This window comes from Trachemys scripta, chromosome 4 (genome assembly GCF_013100865.1).
Source record: "Trachemys scripta elegans isolate TJP31775 chromosome 4, CAS_Tse_1.0, whole genome shotgun sequence".
Classification (NCBI taxonomy): Eukaryota; Metazoa; Chordata; order Testudines; family Emydidae; genus Trachemys; species Trachemys scripta.
Window position 1 is genome coordinate 121,836,202 of NC_048301.1, and position 19,512 is coordinate 121,855,713.

General features: G+C 47.5%; 2 protein-coding genes across 2 annotated transcripts in view; both read right to left on the reverse strand.

Annotated features, from left to right (window-relative positions):
* Positions 1 to 19,512, reverse strand: part of LOC117875743 (sushi, von Willebrand factor type A, EGF and pentraxin domain-containing protein 1-like) — a 243,151-nt gene that overhangs the window by 77,290 nt on the left and 146,349 nt on the right. The gene's annotated exons all lie outside the window — the stretch shown is intronic.
* LOC117875749 (complement decay-accelerating factor-like) lies at positions 22 to 13,033 on the reverse strand. Its single transcript, XM_034767097.1, has 6 exons — positions 12,878 to 13,033; positions 10,304 to 10,492; positions 6,812 to 7,000; positions 5,169 to 5,268; positions 1,280 to 1,362; positions 22 to 253 (listed from the first exon to the last, which is right to left on the reverse strand). The coding sequence occupies exons 1-6, from the start codon at positions 12,957 to 12,959 to the stop codon at positions 54 to 56; spliced, it is 843 nt and encodes a 280-aa protein (XP_034622988.1). The 5' UTR covers positions 12,960 to 13,033; the 3' UTR covers positions 22 to 53.

Below are 19,512 nucleotides of genomic sequence, written 5' to 3' on the forward strand. Positions count from 1 at the left end.
AGTTTTTCCCGGAGGAGATAGTAGAACAAGAAGGGGATAAAAAACAGACGCTACTAATCTTTGCATTCAGGGGCAGGCCCACTCCACTCTCCGTTGTCATGATCTTTTGTTGTACAATGAATGGAGGCCTCTCCAATAAGAGAGAAGCCCTGGTCACATTTGTAAGTTACCGCTAAGCCAAAGGAAAACTCTTGTTCACTCTGAACAGTACGGGATCCATGGGGGATATCAGGAGGTGGAAGACAAGGTATTGCTGAAGCAAAGAAGGTCAACATGAAAATTAAAGTTTACATTGAAGATGAACTGAAGAGAGCTTCACTAAGAAAGTTGTCTCAGATCCCCCCAGAAAGCTATGTAGCCATTTGGAAGAGGACTTAACATTGCATTTTAACATTTGAAGCAAGACCCCTTTCAGATTCTGAAGGTTTTTCTGCCTTTAGACTTGACCCAAACCAGTATGTCCATTGCTCAAGGAGATGCTCCATAAAACGTCAGCTCTGGAAGGGCGTGTCCAAAAGGACAAAAAAGTTAAACCAAATAGATTGGGAAGAACTTTTCATACTGAATTTTACTCTGAAATAGCCTGAGATTTTGAGTGCGGTTGGGTTGGTTGGTTTTGAGGGGAAGGGAGGAGAATAGTTAACAGGGAGGAATTACACTAAATAAAAGAAGTTGGATGAAAGACTTCAAAAGCAGAAGAGATTATTTGGGGAAGAATGAGAAACTAATCAAACCCCATCATCCCCGTGTTCAGGGTTCACGTCTGATTAGGTCGTTAGTTGGGTTGGAATCTATACACCAGATAACAAGCTCAAGGGGAATGCTCTGTAGGGATAGAGGGCTGTGCTTTTTTTTTTGGTTTGTTTGAAGTGTGGCTTCCACAGAAGTCACCAGCAACACAATGGATCCTCCTACACTTTCATCATGTCTCCCCCTTCCCAAAAATATCTATATGATCGACATAATCTAAATCGAGTGAATATAAAACACACATGAAAGCTTTGTAACCAGGGCTGGCTCTAGTTTTTTTGCCTCCCCAAGCAAAAAAACAAAAACAAAAACAAAAACAAAAACAAAAAACAGAAAACAAAAACAAAAACCGAGAGCGCAACTGCCAAAGCAAAAGAAATAAAAAACCACCCGGAATGCTGCCCCTGGAATTCTGCCACCCCAAGTACGTGCTTGGTTTGCTGGTGCCTAGAGCCGGTCCTGTCTGTAACAGTTACTGTGCAACAGCTCCAATCAGGAGTTCTTCTTAAAGCCATAAAAATAGCCTGACCTTCACAAGTTGGAAGTTGACTCCATTCAACTTGATCTCCCTTCAGCGTACATTGGATGAAAGTCCTCCCGCGTAATCTGAACCTAAAGAAAAGAGAAAAAGTTTCTTACCTAACTCTCTAATTACTCCTGTAATAGTCCAGAACTTTGGAAAAGGGGTTCTTTCTGCCAGTAAGTGATCCTGTAGGGTCATTCCTGCTTTAAGTACCAACATGATCCCTAGGACCAAGGAATGCTGAGTGGTCAAAGCCAATGTAGAACAAGCAAATAGGTGGGTATAAGATTGCAGAGACCATGTTAGCAGGTGAAATCCTTCCCCTTAAAGACTATCCTAGCCAGATGCTTGGGAATTTCTGGGCAATATCTTTGTTAAACCTTAGCAAAGGGAAACAAATAAATCTCTTTTCTACACATTTTTAATGCTTCTTATATCTTACATCTCCAGAAGGTGGAAGATATAAGAAGCATTAAAAATGAAAAAAAAAAAAAAAAAGCAAACATGATTCTGGGATGCATTAACAGGTGTGTTGTGAGCAAGACACGAGAAGTCATTCTTCCGCTCTACTCTGCTCTGGTTAGGCCTCAGCTGGAGTATTGTGTCCAGTTCTGGGCACCGCATTTTAAAAAAGATGTCGAGAAATTGGAAAGGGTCCAAAGAAGAGCAACAAGAATGATTAAAGGTCTTGAGAACATGACCTATGAAGGAAGGCTGAAAGAACTGGGTTTGTTTAGTTTGGAAAAGAGAAGACTGAGAGGGGACATGATAGCAGTTTTCAGGTATCTAAAAGGGTGTCATGAGGAGGAGGGAGAGAACTTGTTCACCTTAGCCTCTAAGGATAGAACCAGGAACAATGGGTTTAAACTGCAGCAAGGGAGGTCTAGGTTGGACATTAGGAAAAAGTTCCTAACTGTCAGGGTGGTTAAACACTGGAACAAATTGCCTAGGGAGGTTGTGGAATCTCCGTCTCTGGAGATATTTAAGAGTAGGTTAGATAAATGTCTATCAGGGATGGTCTAGACAGTATTTGGTCCTGCCATGCGGGCAGGGGACTGGACTCGATGACCTCTCGAGGTCCCTTCCAGTCCTATAATCTATGAATCTATGAATAAGTCCCGAGATAAGTTCCAGAATTTAAAAAACACTAAGGAAATTAGTAATTTTTCAGAATGTTAATCTTCTCAGAGTGTTCGCATGTGAAAGAGGTTTGGATTTGCAGAGTAGGAGGCTGCGTCACACCTCCCTCCTTCCAATCTGCAGAACAGTGCTTGGGATGTGGGCTGTTGGCATTCTACACCTTGGATTACTGGCCCAGAGAAATGGGGAGCAAAGTACTAAAAGGGGTGTCTCTGTCACTCGGGAAGTCAGTAGCTCAGCCTGCTTAGTGCCATCATTCCTCTGCCTATTTTAACTCTGCTCTTCTACCAAAGAGTTGGCAACAGTCCACACCCAAGACCCACTTAGCTAGACCTCTAGCTAATTCTTGCACAGGAAGTTCTGCATACTGGCAATGCAGTCACTTAGCCTTCGCTACTTCCTTTAACACTACAGGCTAAAGGTCATGGCCTTATTTATTTGTCAAGGAGGTTTAGAGAAACAGATGAGAGGTGCACCTAGTAAAGCTGGTCTCTGCAGGTTCTTTCACCGGTCTGCTGAAAGGACAGGGGCCACCAAGGATAGACATGAACATCATTTGTGGCCAGGTGGCTACCGCTTTTCTTCCAACTTAGAACATTACACCCAAAGGCCACTTGTGCTGACAGCAACAACAGGGGGAGAAGACAGCTGCGCAAGGACTGTCCCGCTGCTGCCACTCTTTCAAATCCTGAACATCTCAATGTCCAAACCTAATCAGCCCATTTAAACCCAAAGCTTTCATTGGCGGACACAATTCCAAGGTGTGCAGCTTCTGTACACTTCTGCATAGGACAATGTGAAGTATCACAACAACAGCTTGGTCATTCTTGTGGGTGCAACTCAGCTGCAGTATTGCCTAGAGGAAAAACCACTGGACTGGGACTCAGGAAACTTGGATTCTATTCTCATTTCTGCCTCTGGCCTGTGCATGATCTTGGGAAGTCACTTCCCCTTCTGTAAAATGGGGTAAACAATACTGCCCTCCTTTGTAAAGGGATTTGATCTCTGACAACAGTTAGTTGTTATTACATCCCCTGAGAAGTAGGCTGATGGCTCAGCTACAGGAAAAGGCCTTCTCTCTGTCTCCCAATCTCTGTGGGGTTTGAAGACAGAATCATAGGACTGGAAGGAGCCTCAAGAGGTTTTCTAGTCCAGTCCCTTGCTCTCAGGCAGGACTAAGTATTATCTAGACCAGGGTCTCAAACACGCGGCCCGTGGGCCGCATGTGGCCCGCGGAGGTCTTCCCTGTGGCCCGTGGAGCTCCCCACGCCCCCCCCCATTACTTCCTGTCGCTGCCAAACTCCCCTCACCCCCACCCCCTCGAGTTATTTTCTGTGCCTGTTAAGCTCCCCGTGAGCTGCTCCCCAATGTTTGGGGCACCTGCCACCCCCACACGCCCCCCCCCCCCCCCGGAGTGTCTCCCGGCCCCCACTTGCTGCCTCCTCACTGCCCCGGAGCCTGGAGTCTGCAGCACATGTTGAATCCGCTCCGCTTTGCAGGCTGCCGGCAGGTCCTAGTATCCCTCTTCACTAGGGCCAGGGCAGGCTGCCCTTCCCCTGCCCTTCTGCCCTAGTCCTGAGCCTCTCTCTTCAGGGAGGTGCTGCCACCCTGGAGTCGCTCTAGGTAAGCGGCGCCAGGCCGGAGCCCGCACCCCGCATCCCAACCCCCTGTTCGGAGCCCCCTGCCACATCCCACACCCTCCCGCACCCCAACTCCCTGCCCTGAGCCCCCTGCCACATCCCACACCCTCCCGCACCCCAACTCCCTGTCCTGAGCCACTGCCACACCCTGCGCCCCGACCCCCTGCTGCACCCCGCACCCCTCCTGCACCCCACCCCCCAATTCCCTGCCCTGAGCCCCCTGCTACACACCTCCTGAACCTCAACTCCCTGCCCTGAGCCCCCATCACACCCCACACCCCTCCTGCACTGCCTGGGGGCACAGAGGGGGCAGAGTTGGGGTGAGGACTTCGGGGAAGGGGTTGGAATGGGGGTAGGGAAGAGGTGGGGTAGGGGCGGGGCCTCATGGAAGGGGTGGAGTGGGGGCGGGGCTGGGGGCAGCAAGGGGTGGGTGTCAGTGATGCAGCCCTCGGGCCAATGCACTAGTCCTCATGCGGCCCTCATGGTCATTTGAGTTTGAGACCCCTGATCTAGACCATCCCTGACAGGCGTTTGTCTAACCTGCTCTTAAAAATTTACAATGACAGAGATTCCACAACTTCCCTAGGCAATTTATTCCATAACCAGCCCCTCCCAATCATCCTGATCCCAGCACAGGGAATCTAACCCTTGTTGCCTGCACATATCACCTAAATGGGTGATACAGTGAAAAACAAAATGATATATGAATTAAAACGAAGACATCCATGCTCATGCCATGTGCTTTCCTGTTCAATGACTCTGATGTCCTGAAAGTACCTGCACAATCCAATGAAACTAGAACCCAATCACATATTATGGTAGTTTTTCCAACAGCAGCTTGAACAAATTGAAGCGCACCCCATGATACCGTAGCTGCACCTGCTTCCTCCCAACTTAATCTTTCAGCTGGAGGACTGAGGGATCATGATCCACACCTGGCCAAATTCAGCGTGAAGGTTATACTTTTTCAATAGGGCCCTGCAGCCAGGACACCAGATCTGTAGCACCTGCTGAGATTAGGTTTTTAAATTAGATCGGAATTTCTATTATTCATTTTCCACTGTTCACCAAACTAAGCTCTGTGAATTAATCAGCACAGGCTGCCCAACACTCACCCGTCATCACAAATGATGTTTACTCTTGCACCATACAGGTAATTTGTTGCATCAACAGCTCTGCCATGCTCTGGTCCTTTTGGAACACCACACGATTTCCCTAGCACAGAACAAGATCAGTGTTAGCGTGTTATGTTGATGCAACAAACTCTAACAGACTTACAAGAGACTATGGCCGGGGTGACTAAACTGTGGCTCGCGAGCCACATATGGCTCTTTTAGAGTGAAAGTGCAGCTCACGGAGCCCCCCTACCAGACTTGGGTTGGGGGAGAAATCTTGGGACTTCAGTCTTGGACCAGGCTGGTGGGCTTCTGCCCAGCAGGGTGATGGGTCTCAGGGCTTTTAGCAGGAGCGGGGCTGAAGCCCTGAGCCCCAGCAGGTGCCTGCTGCTCCGGCTCTTGATTGTTGTATGCGGCTCAAAGTGTCAGTACATTTGGCCACCCCTGGACTATGGCAATGGCAGACTAGCAGTGCAGTTAGTTCACTCTCCTCTCTGGGGTTTTTTTCCTACTTAACTGTGGATATTCTTATGTCCATATTAAGTGTTAAATTCTATCACTTTGTCAACTTCAATGGCAGAGACTCTTCCTATCTGGTACAGGGAATTATTTGTGATGCTTCCTCTGGTGCCAGGCACTTATTACCAGAAAGCACACATCATCAGACACTCACCGTGTCCACATGCCAAACAGAAGAGACCTGCTGCATTCAGGGAGCCACAGAGAAAGCTACAAACAGCACTAATGAGTATATTGGGAAAATATCTCTGTCCTTGATGGGGACAAGGATTTTTGCACATAAAAATATATGGCCTATTATATACATCCAGTGTTTTCCTAAGCAGACATGCCAGACTACTTGAGTCTAAGACTGCACAAGAAATTCACATCAGTATTAAGATATAACCTATTTCTGTCAAACAGAATATAACACCTACATACAAAGAGCTGCAGTTAAGGGTGATCACTCAGTTGGCTCCTTCCTCTCACCCTGTATTAATGTAGGTTTTGCACGGAATAGAACAGACACACACTCAATACAGGGAGCTTTGCCAACACTTATAGTATTCTTCACAATGCAGGCCATTCGTCATTGAAATTTTGTTATGTATTTTGGTATTTTAACAACTTTGCCATACATAGAGTTATTAAATATTACATTTATTTTTTAATACGGTGATTCAGTTTGGTTGAACTGTATGCTGAATGAGTGGTCTCTGAGGCTAGAATTTTTAAATGTGTGAATTTTAACAACGACAAAAATAATACTATTATTCTCCTTCACATATAGCTTCCAGGGATACTGTGCTCACCATTGTTAAATGAATATTTACCAGAGTAGGATATTAACTTTACTGCATTGTTTGTGATTTCCTATTGCTGCTGGGAAGCACAACAAACACAATGAAAAGCTTAGCTACTGCAAGTGCTGTCTAATGTTCAATAGTGCTCACTTTGCTTTCTCTCTACATTTAAAGCTGAATTCAAATTTCAAATCAAAACCTGACAAAAAGGGTTTTCAAACTAACATTGACAAGCCAGTGCCGAAATGTGAACCAGCTGCTTAACACAAAACACTCCTATCTGCTCACAGAGGGCCACTCGCTCAATGGAGAGAGAAAAGTGACAAAAAAGACACCCACCTCTACAGAACTCATGGGCTTCTGACCATGTTGAATTCTTAAGACAAGTAATGACAGGTCTCAGTTCGGTCTCCTCATATCCTGGACGACAGACATAACTCACAGTGGTCCCAGGAGGACAGTAATTCCTCCTCTCATCTTCCTTACTTAAGACAGCAGATTTTAACCTTGGTGTGGCACGACAGCCACCTAGCAAAAACAAACGAACAACAAACAAAAACATGGTCTGAAAGATTTAGCTATAAAGATAGGCATAAAAATTGTACTTTTAGCTTTATGTTTATAAACACACACACACACACGTATTTAAAAAAAAAGCAGAAACACAGCTCTGTAACATAAGTGAAGGGTACCAAACAGGTACCCTGCCCCAAAAGTTTATGATTTAGAGATAGGGTGACCAGATGTCCCATTTTTAAAGGGACAGTCCTGTTTTTTGGGAATTTTTCTTATATAGGCGCCTATCCCCCCTCCCCGTGACCCCCCACCTCCTGTGCTGTTTTTTCACGGTTGCTCTCTGGTAACCCTATTTAGAGGCAGCAGCAGCTATTACAGTACAGCCACAGCACTGCATATGAGCATTAGAGCAGGACACTTGACAAAATATGTAGGGGAAGGGAGATTTTTAAAAAATTATTTTTAAGGAAGAGACGCAAGCAACTTCAACAAAGTTAACTGGGTGCTGCTCCAAATAGCGGGTGGTACGAAGTAAGGAGTAAAAAAGAAAAGGAAGGAGCTAAGAGAGAGAGAAACGAATTAGTAGATTAAAGCTGCAGAAAGAGAAAGACAGATTTTCACCTGCTCCTCATCTCCAATTCTAACTGAACATTCTGTTTACAACCACTGTGTTGGGGTCACTAGGCCTGCCTGAGCCAGAGTTCTTCCATGTTTAAACTCTGTTCTTCCATGTTTAACTCTGATCGATCTTAACCAAGGACAGGTATTGGAATGTGTAAATAGCTGGTTAGCAATTACGACCTTGCTCATTTCAGGTACCAAACAATAATGATGAGGTTTGCATGTTTCTAGCTGGGGAAGGGGTAACAAACTAAGGGTAAACAGGACCAAATAACTGTTTAGAGAGAAGTTACTAACAAACTAGATTTATAGCCCTAGAATGATTTAGTTGCTTAAATGTATAAACATGCCTTCGGTAGAGAGGGGAGGGGGAGTAGAGGGGGTGGTAGAGAGGGTGAGAGAAGGGGGGCTTAGTTGTAAAATGTATAAAGAAGAGAGAAACTGTTTTTGCTGGTGTGCTCGATTTGAGACTTGCCTGTCTCCTTGCANAGAAGAGAGAAACTGTTTTTGCTGGTGTGCTCGATTTGAGACTTGCCCGTCTCCTTGCACCACTTTGAGATCTCAAATAAACTTTGATTGTTTCTCCACCCCGGTATCTTTATTGGCGTGAAGCACTCCGGGCACCGAACCTCACTGCTGCTATCCTTGGGCCCCTGTGCCGGCAACAACTGCACGGTTGTAATTTTCAACTGCAACCTTGTGGCCCTCTCTATTCTCTGTCCACTCTCTCCACTTTATTGAAGTCTCACACAATTCCCAGGGCCTCTACCCCACCCCATTCTCCTTGACCTCTCAGTGCCTTGGACACCATCAAGCATTTCTACTTCTTTTAATCCCATCATCTGCTGGCTTTTGTCACTCCATCCTCTCACAGTTTTCCCCCAGACTCTTCCATCTTGTACTTTCAGGTATGGTTTGGGGGATCCTCTAACTCTCCCCGAGCCCCACCCCATCAGTGAGAATCTGCCAGGATTCTCGCCTTGGCCCACCCTCTTTCTTGTGCACCTGTCTTTGGGATCCTATCTGCTCTCACAGCTTTGGATGTGATCGTTATATCGACAACTCACAAAACTCCCGTTTGGATTCCCTGCCAGTAGCTTAAAGTGCACATGGCAAAAACAGACCATGTTCCCTTGCAAATCTTTCCTTCTCTACATCCTCAGTTGCCACTGATTGAACAAAATCATCCTCCCCTCAGCTGCTCAGGCCTGGCAGGGAATTGGGGCATGGGCTTACATGGGGCGGCTCCCTGTCAGTGGTACAGTGGGGATGCCACTGTCCCTGTCCTGGCACCGCGAACTGTTCTGTGCCCCAGAAGCGGCCAGCAGCAGGTCCAGCTCCTAGGCGGAGGCACGCAATTGGCTCCACGCGACTCTCTCCTGGATGCACTGCCCTCCCCCGCCAGCTCCCAGCCAGGACGCTTATGCAATTTTGTAATATAAGTGGAACTATGCAGTAAATCATTTTCAAAACAGCTTTATTTCATATCTACCTGGCAATGTAGCAAAACTGTATGAGCGTCCTGAGGATGAAAGCATCCCCACCTAATTCTGAGCAGTCAAAACTCAAATAGAAAATTACTTCCCATTCCTGTCCATCTAAACCACACATTCCTGAATAAAGCCCAAGTTGTCTCATTGATGGATGTTCCCAGATTGCTTTGCAACGAGATTCTTGAATAAGCAGGTTAATTGAATATTGTCAGGGTAACAACCCTCCTGTATACAATACTATAAAATCCCTCCTGGACAGAGGCACCAAAATCCTTTTACCTGTAAAGGGTTAAGAAACTCAGGTAACTTGGCTGACACCTGACCCAAAGGACCAATAAGCGGACAAGATACTTTCAAATCTTGGATTGGGAGGGGGAGAAGGCTTTTGTTTGTGCTCTTTGTTTTGGTGGTGTTCGCTCTTGGGACTAAGAGGGACCGGACATGAAACCATGTTCTCCAAATCTTTCTGAACAAATCTCTCATATTTCAAACTTGTAAGTAACAGCCAGGCAAGGCATATTAGTTTATCTTTGTTTTCTCAACTTGTGAACTTTTCCTTTGCTAGAGGAAGGTTCATCTCTGTTTTGTTGTAACTTTGAACTAAGGCTAGAGGGGGTTCCTCTGGGCTCTTTGAATCTGATTACCCAATAAAGTTATTTTCCATCCTGATTTTACAGAGATGATTTTTACCTTTTCTTTTTAATAAAAGCCTTCTTTTAAGAACCTGACTGATTTTTCCATTGCCCAAAGACCCAGGGGGTTGGGTCTTTGCTCACTTTGTAACCAATTGGTTAGGATATTATACTCAAGCCTCCCCAGGAAAAGGGGTGTAAGGGCTTGGGGGGATATTTTGGGGGACGAGGAACTCCAAGTGGTCCTTTCCCTGTTTCTTGTTAAATCACTTGGTGGTGGCAGTGTACCAGGTTTTAACCTAAGCTGGTAGAAATAAGCTTAGGGGGCTTTCATGCGGGTCCCCACATCTGTACCCTAGAGTTCAGAGTGGGGAAGGAACCTTGACAGCTTTGCAACAAGATTCTTGAATAAGCAGGTTAATTGTATATTGTCACTGATCCAGCAAGGAACTTGAAACTAGTCATTAAAGCTAATTTTGAGTAGACCTATTCAGTGGGGGAAAGTCTGACATTTCCATCAGCGAAGGGTGGCCCGAGCAAATTTGTTCCAGAGAAAATAAAATACTTACCATTACAAAATTCTTCAATGGTTGACCACTGTGAGTTTGAAAGGCAAACTACAGTGTCTGACTTTCCAGGGATTTTAACAAAGGGATCACTGCACCTGTACGTCACTTCTGTGCCGATCGGGAAGCCCTCTGTGCGACTAGTATCACGGGGGACGGCACGACTGAGCGTTGGCGGGGTCCCACACAGACCTATCAAAAAAACATAAGAACATACTCTCATGTTAATAGGAGAGTGATTTATTTTAAATAATCTCACACAGCCGCCTTCGCTGAAAAGGATCCTGACATGCCTTAGATGCTACAGGGACCTGCCACAGGCCAGGGGAGCCCCGTTGTGGGGGTTCCTCAGGTTTTCCAGTAGCCTATGAGAACAGACAAGCCTCCGACAACCAGGGGTTTAAACTAAAGGCGTCTTCACGGCTGTGCTAGGTCAAGTTCTCTAAACAGGAATTAGGCGAGCAAGAGCGACCGCGCTGCACAATAACGGTGGAGGTGCAGAGCGCGATTGGATTAGCAGCACAGAGTAGCTGAGTCCCCACTGTATGACGAGCTCCAGCCTAAGCAACTCTCCAGCTCCCACCCACACTCCAAGTGGGCCAGCTAGTGACCAACTCGAGCTGGAGAGATTTATCCCTTAAACAAAAGCTTCTTTTGATCACCATGAATCCTGTGCTCAGAGCAAGAATGGGTATTTCTCCATCTTACAATCAGCAGTTTTATTTGGGGTTTTTTTCAGGGATGCCTGGGATTGTTTTCAGCACAGACACTGTAGAAAAAGGAATTTTGCAAAAGGAAAAATCATCAGTTCACTCATCTGACTGTTCTGAAAATCATATAAACAGCCAGGCCACTCCCGGAAAGACATCAGATGCCACAAGATGACTAGAGTGACTTTTACAGTTTTAGTATCTGACAAAACAGGCTAAAAGAAAAGAGGCCCAATCCCAGAATTGCTCCTTCTCTCTCCTATAAATATTTCAAAGCTCTATCTCTAACACACAAGTGAAAGTACCACTGAACAACATCACTAAGACAAACAAAAAAATGCAACTAATTTTACTCATTTCATTTTCCTTACTATTTCTGAGACTGGACAGTGCAAGATGTCCACATGCATGAGGTGTACTGTCCTTGTAGCCACACCATCAATTAACTCTTTGAACCGTAAACAATCTATTCCTCCGCACAAGAGTGAGGATTACAGTTCAGTTTTAGAGATGGATAATCTTTGGCCCTGTCAACATGCCTGGAGTGCCATTCACAATAGGAGACCCCCTGACATGTTACCAGCTCACTAGAATCAAATGCGAACAAGCTCTGGTCTCCCCCAATCTCAAAAGTACTCCTCTGATCCCACCTATCCCTTCAACTATTGCCCCATATCCCTTCCTCCGTCCCATCAGTGAACATGATGTTGTGAAGGCCAAAAGTATAACTGAGTTGAAAAGAGAATTAGTTAAGTTCATGGAGGGCAGGTCCATCAATGGCTATTAGCCAAGATGGTCAGGGGCACAACCACATGCTCTGGGTGTCTTTAACCCTCTGCCTGCCAGACTCTGGCACTGGACCACAGGGGATGGATCACTCTATAATCGCCCTGTTCTGTTCATTCCCCGTGTAGCATCTGGCACCGACTACTATCAGAGGCAGGATAATGGGGTAGATGGACCATTGGTCAGACCCACTACAGCCATTCTTATAGTCACTGCCTTGTGTTTCTGCCTTCTAACAGCATCCTTGATCCTCTCCACTTCTATAACTGCCCCTTCCCAGACAAATCTCCTACTCCTCCTCCTCCTCTTGCCTGAGTTCACCGATCAAATTCTCTTTCTTAATCCTGTCTGATCTGGGCTTCCATTAGCCTGCACTCCCCTGCTGATCCTGTCCTCTCTTGGGACCATCTCATCGGCTCACAAGACTTCAGCTACCAGCTCTGCGCTGACTCCTTACAATATATCCAGGTGCTGGGGGCATCGTCCCTGGAGCCAACAACTTATTCTCCCCACTTCCCAGTGAGACGGTGAAGGGGTTAATTACACTAAAACCGGGCTGAGAGGCCACATCACCAGTAGAGGAACCAGCACAGCCAGAGTAAAGCCAGGACCGGGTGAGCAAAGGGCTCCACGCACAGTTATCTGGGGTCCCACCCCAGACCCCGGCCCCGCACAGCCCCGCTGCAGACGGTGAGTTGGTTTCCCAGGCCGGGGGACGGGCACTGGGGAGCTCCGGGCTTGTCTCTCACGGGCAGAAGCGGGGCCAAGACAAGACATCGCCCCGGCGGGTCTCTGGCAGCGGAAACACCCGCCCCGACGGGCCGTGGGGCCAAGCCCGCTGCCCTGCCCGCTCACACCTGTCCCCCGGCCCGGGCTGTCCCGCGGCCGCTCGCTCCCCAGGGCCCCGACTGGCCGGGCCGAGCCCCTGCGCCCGCAGCCAGTGGGGCGGTGCCGCCTCGGGCGGGGCTCGCTGCCCCCCGCTCCGCACCCCGCGCAGCCAGTGCGGGGCAGCCGCAGGTCCCCGCCCGCCGGCCCCGCGCAGCCCGGGGCACCGCCCGCTGCTGGGGCCGCCGCGACTCACCGCGAGCCCCGGGCAGGGGCAGCAGCAGCAGCAGCGCCAGGAGCCCCCGGGCGCCGGACCGGCAGCGCGGAGCCGAGACCATGGCGGGGCCGGCAGCGGAGTCTCCGGGGCGCGACCGCTCGCTCCGGCTCTGCCGGCACCGTCGGGGGCTGGAGCTCAGGGACAGCGAGGGAAGGGGGCGGGGAGCAGGGGCGTGGCCAGGAGAGATGGGGCAGGTTCTGATAAGTGGGGGTGGGGCGCAAGGGGCGGGGCTTGTGTCGGGGGGAGGAGGCTGCGGTGGGCCCTGAGTTATTGGTTGGCCCCAGGGATCAGCATCGAGCCTGTGTCCCAGGGGGACCTGCCCAGGCACATACATGGAGGGGGCCGGCTCGCCCGCGGCACGTGTGTCTTTGGGGGTGTAGCCGTGGGCACATTACACGGAGGGGCAGCTGCTCCTGGGGTCACCCACCAGATCTAACCCCCATTTACTTTTGTTCATTAGTGTGTAAAATTGAAACATTTAAAGCCCTCCACGGGTTTCCCTTCCCGTCTGTATTCCTGAGTGCAACAGCCTTCCCCGGGACTGCTTCCAAGAGCAGACTTCCTACCGCGGGCTAGAGCGGTTTCTTTCAAGAGATATAAAACCCGTTGTTTGTACTAACCTAACTCTGTTCACACTTTTTCCTTTTGTGAATAACCTGTACGACACTGTTATTATATCAGGTCACAAGAATCTGAGATTGGACGCTTAGACAGGGACTGTGTTATTTAGAAATTTTTATTTAAAAACAACTTCCTCTTTGACCGAAATTCAACCATCAGGTATGGCTGGTATTTAATCTGAATATTGATGCATTTCCCACAAAGGCTCAGTGTTGAGAGAGGTGGGGGGAAGGAAGAGGAAACAGTCCCCTAATGCATAGACCTGGTCCATTCCACATGGCTATATTTAGTTTCTGATCCAATACAGTAGGACACATGTCTGACATTCTGTTTTTGTTAGTTTTCCTTTTTTAATTTATTCTCGGTAAAATCAGTATAAACGGTGAGTCACTACGATTGGAGAAAATGTTGTATAGCACGGAAAACATGTAGTGCTTCATAGCTGAATAGCATTGTCTTTTTCCCCACAAAGTTTACAATCTAAAGCCGTTTCTGTACGCGGCTCAGTGCTGCTGCTCTGGGCTGAACTCCACCCATCTCTCTAGGAAAGTGGCCTTTATCATCCTGAAATTCTTCCCTCAATGTCTGTCACCACCACCATTCTGTCACACCAGTCAGAGCTGGTTTGCCAAGCCCAGAAAGGGTGCGCAGTGGAGCGAAGCTGCGCCAGGAAAGCTTCTCACAGTTACCCTTCTCTATGGCACTTGCCTCACAGAGCAATGACTGGCTTCTGAGCCACCCATGTGTGTGATTCCAAATACCTGTTGTGACATGGTGAGGTGAGGGCTCTGTTACCCCCGTCCTGCACCCTAGGATGCCTTACAATGCCTTGTGGAAGTAACGCCCACCGGGGCCATCCACAAACAGCCTTCCTTCGTGCAAGTCACAACCTACCAGCCACACTTGGGTTACACTCTGGCTTTTATCAGCCTTGGTTACTTTTTCAGGGTAAACCTAAGACACTCCCACTCCCAGATTTACCCCCTCCCCCCAAAAAAAAAATTTCTGGGCAGTCCAGAGATAGTTCTATTGTCCTTTTAAGGTAGGTGTGAATAAACTACGGCCTGCAAGCCATTTTAAGCCGGCCCCCAGGCTCCCGCTGGAGCTTGCCCCACTCCCGTGCTCCAGCTGGGGTGCTGGGTCGGGAGCTGCACCCCACGACTCGTCCCCGCTCTGGCACTCCAGCCAGGGCACTGGTTCAGGGGGCTCCTCCTGCGTTCCAGCTAGGGTGATGGGTTGGGGGCCACACCACGCGGCTCCCAAAACCTGTGGCATGGCCCCGCTCTGGCTCCTACGTGCTCCGATGGCCCCCTCCAGGGCTCCAATGGGAGCTGTAGGGGTGGTGCCTGCAGATGGGCAGCGTTCAGATCCACCTGACTGTGCTTCCATGTAGGAGCTGGAGAAGGGACATGCCACTGCTTCCAGGCTGCTTGGAGCCTGCACCCCCGAGCCTCTCCCTGCACCCCAAACCCCTGTCCCAGCTCTGATCCCCCTCCTACTCTCCAAACCCCTTGATCCCAGCCCAGAGCACCCTCCTTCACCCCAAACCTCTCATTTCCGGCCCTACCCCAGAGCCCACACCCCCAGCCAGAACCTGCACTCCTTCTCGTACCCCAACCCCACTTTTGTGACCATTTATGGCCCGCCGTACAATTTCTATTCCCCGATGTGGCCCTCGGGCCAGAACGTTTGCCCACCCCTGCTTTAAGGGAACAATACACAATAATTTGTCACCTCAAATTGAGTTACCCTGACAATTTAACTTCATTTCCATAAAAGAATAAAAACAGATGTATTTAAACTACAAAGAGAGAGATTTTAAGGAAGTACAAGAAATGGTGCATGAAAGTTAGAAATGGTTACATGAAAAATAAAGATAAAAAGCTTCCTGGTACTTAACTTAAACTATACTTGATTCAAAAGTGAAGTCCTTACCCCATCCTATCAGCATTACAGACTGAACTCTTCCAGTCAGGACACCTCCCTCATGTCCAGCAGCTGTTTCTTCTGGTCTTCTCAGGTACAAAGACGGAGCTGGACAGGGAGAGAGGAGTGGCTTGGGGTGTTTGCCCATCACTTTTATATTTCATTTCCCCCTTGGAAATGCAAGCCCTTGAGAGCACTTTCTAGTACAAATTCCTTCCATGTGAGAGCCAGGCAGAAAAATCTCCTGGTAAAAAGTCCCATGCTGTTTTTCTCACCCCTATTTGCTGAAATGCAGACCTCTCTTGTCCTCTGCCCTCCCCCTTTCATTGTCTGAGGACTCTGTTTACATGGAAATTTGAGGTAAACGCACATCCCTTTAAAACTTGCTTGACCTGTTTTGCCTAACTATTGTGGAGTTTGAACATGCCCCATCAATGCCATGCGGGGGGAAATTCATAACTTTACATACAATGCCGCACACATTTTACCATGATATTGACCAGTGAATTATAAGTTTTCAAATGATACCTTACAAGGCATCCTTTGTGCAAAGATTATTACAATAGCATGTAGGGTGTGAATACAGGGTGTATTCGGTCACACACGTGCATTAGCCTCTATGCATTAACAAGCGCCTGGCCCCCAGTGTCCAGCTATGCCTCCTTCATGCTCTTTGATTCCATGCGCTGACTCACCAAACAGCTGAATGATGGGATGTGAGCAGAGGAATCCTGGGACTTTGGATGAGTTATCAACTGCTAAAATGTCAGTGAAACCTGCCCAGGAAAATGTTTAACTTGTCACAATAATGGAACAGGGCTCTTCTAAGACTCAGCCCATGCATTGGGAATGGCTGGGAGCTGCCACAGGGCAGGGAAGGAAAGAAGCAGGCTGAGCTCGATTCAAATCACTCTCTCACAGTCAGTACAGGACCACCTCCCTCTCATCCCCAGGACATCCCCCAAGCTGGGGGAACCAACCCAGGCAGGCGCAGCCCCATTCCATGGGGGAGGTGATGGTTGTGAGAGGCAGAGTTGGGCTGAGCTCCACCCAAATCAGCCTACGAACCCAGTGTCTGAGGAGCTATTCTGGGATAACAACCTTCTCCTGCTGCCAGCTAACAGAGTGAGTTCTGTAGATGAAGTGGTAGCTCTCTGTGGTAGTGTGTGTAGGGGCAGGGCTGGCTCCAGGCACCAGCTGAGTAAGCTGGTGCTTGGGGCGGCAGATTGTTGGAGGCGGCATTCTGCCCAATCCTAGGGCGGTACGGAGAATCAGAGAATTTTTTTTTCTTGTTCCGCTCTGGCCGCCCTGTATGGGGCGGCAGCACGGAGAATCAGAGTGCCCTGCAGGGCAGTCCTCTTCCTTCCCTCCCCGCTGACCGGAGCGGAGCCCTCGTGGCAGGCGGCGGTGCAGCCGGAGGGGCTGCATGGCAGCACCCCTGCTGTAGCCCTGGCCGCCCCCTTCTCTCTCTCTCCCACCTGCTCCCCCCCCCCCCCCCCCCCGCCGGCCCCCCGTCGCAGGTTTTTTTTTTTTTTTTTTTTGGCTTTGCCGTTCTGGCCGCCCCATTTTTTTTTTGTTTGTTTGTTTTTGTTTGCTTGGGGGAGCCAAAAAGCCAGAGTTGGCCCTGGCAGGGGAGAGATTTGCAGTCGTATGTAACAGAATTAGTTAGCTGTTTAAAAATACTAGGAAATTGTATTCAGTAAGAATTTATTTAGGTTGCAAAGTCAAGCACCAAGGAGTTCAATCCAGCATTTCTTAAGATTGCTCATGCATAACACCAGACTTGAAGCTGCATTTAAACAGCACCTAGGACATGGAGGCCCTGCTCCATGACTAAGGCTCCTTGGCCCTCTGCTAATACAAATAAAGAATGCAACGAATCTGTGGTAGACCCAAAAGCAGAGCTGAAAACAGAACCCACAACTTCTGACTATTATGCTGATGCTTTAACCATGTAATCACCTTCCTCCCTCACACCCACTCATCTCATCCTCTGCGGATCCTGGATGTGAAGGTCTTATCTGCAACGGCAAGTTGTCAAGTTTAAAACTTTGACTATTTAACTACCTCAACGGGATAATATCTTAATCACAAAGAAATGCAATTCAAAACCTTTATGCACTCATTGCCTATCCCTTCTTACATTTTCTGTTATGGCCTTTCAGTTAAAGATACCTTTTAAATATCTGGTAGCTTTGGAAATACATATCATAATAGCCTGTTTATTGACCTCTTGCCCTCAATAGTGTGCCTGTTGTTAGGGTTCCCTCCCCACTTTGAACTTTAGGGTACAGATGTGGGGACCCTCATGAAGACCCCTAAGCTTATTTTTACCAGTTTAGGTTAAAAACTCCCCAAGGCACAATTTTCCTCTTATGCTTCGGATTAGGTAATTGCTGCCACCACCAAGTGATTTAGACAAACATTTAGGGAGAGCCACTTGGAGCTCTGCCTTCCCCAAATATCTCCCCAAGCACCTACACCCCCTTTTCTGGGGAGGCTTGAGAATAATATCGTCACCAATTGGTACAGGTGAACACAGACCCAAACCCTTGGATCTTAAACAATGAAAAGTCAATCAGGTTTTTAAAAGAAGAATTTTAATTAAAGAAAAAAAGGTGAAAGGAGTACCTCTGTAAGATTAGAATGGAAGATAATTTCACAGGAAAATCAGATTCAAAACACAGAGGAGTTCCCTCTGGGCAAAACTTTAAAGTTACAAAAAGAAAACCAGGAATACCCTTCCTCTCACACAAGGGAAAACACAAGCCAAAATAAAGGTAAATTAATGCATTTCCTTGCTAAATACTCACTAACTCTATAGGAGTTGGATTGCTTGCTTCCTTGATTTGTGTCCAGCAGAACACACACACACACACACACACACACACACACACACACACACAAAGGCTTTCCTACCTCTCAGATTTTAAAAGTATTTTGTTCCCTTATTGGTTCTTTTATTCAGATGTCAGCTAGGTTATGAGCTTCTTAACCCTTTACAGGCAAAAAGGAAATTAACCCCTAACTATATGTTTGTAACACCTATATTTTCCCTATTTAGAAAAAATGGCATTGTTTTCACAGTGCCAACCTCCTTAACATTCCTGTTCATAATCTAACAGGTGGTAGGGAGAGTAGGAGAGAGGCAGCTGAAGCCAGAATAGGGTTCTGAGCTCGTTTTCAATGGGTTCTTCTTCGGACATCCTGTGGGACATGGACCAAAGAGGAATATTCATCCAGATTACATCCTTTCTGACTGGTTAGGAAATCTGTGCACTCTAGTACAGTTGCTTACCTGCAACAGCAAAGAGGCAAACTTCCTTCTGTTCTGTGAGCAGCCAGTGATTGGATCAGGGCAGAGAGCTAGATTTCAACTTCACTTTTAAATAGTTAACCAGACAATTTCTAGTAACAAGTATGAAAACAGAGTCAGGATCTTTATTCAGTATTCCTTTTATTTTTTTAAAAAAGGACATCCCAAATAAGACATTGTAAATCCCACAGATTTCTTCAACTATAGTTTCTTCACCTGTGGAAAGATTTGTTCATATTGCTAAACAAAACTCAGTGCTGATTGTGGTTGGCCCCAAAAGAGAAACAAACACGTTTTAAATCTTACAAGAAAAATGCACCTTTATAATCAACACCCCCTTAGTAGCAGAGAGAATCATTTCCTGAATTTAAAAAGCTGGTTTTAAGATCTCCAAAGAGTTTTTAACGACTAAAATATGAAAATAATATCACTATAGTCACTACATAGTCTCTATAGCACTGGGGAATTTGCTCTGGAGAAGTGCACTTTTGATCTTACTGTACTTCTTATAAGGAAGTGCTTGTTGATTGTACGGATTGTAGTTTTGATGCTCCACACTGAAAAACTAGTTTCAGAAGCAAGCATGGGGAAGAACAGGACATTTTATACCACACAAACGTGTGTTAGGTGCTTGTCTAAAGAGGCATTGGCCCTGTGCTGCCAGACCCTTGAGCCTTTGTAGAACCTTGGTTGATTTCAGGAGGGCTCCACACAACTGCAGGGTCTGTTCACACAGTGCAGCTTGCAGAAG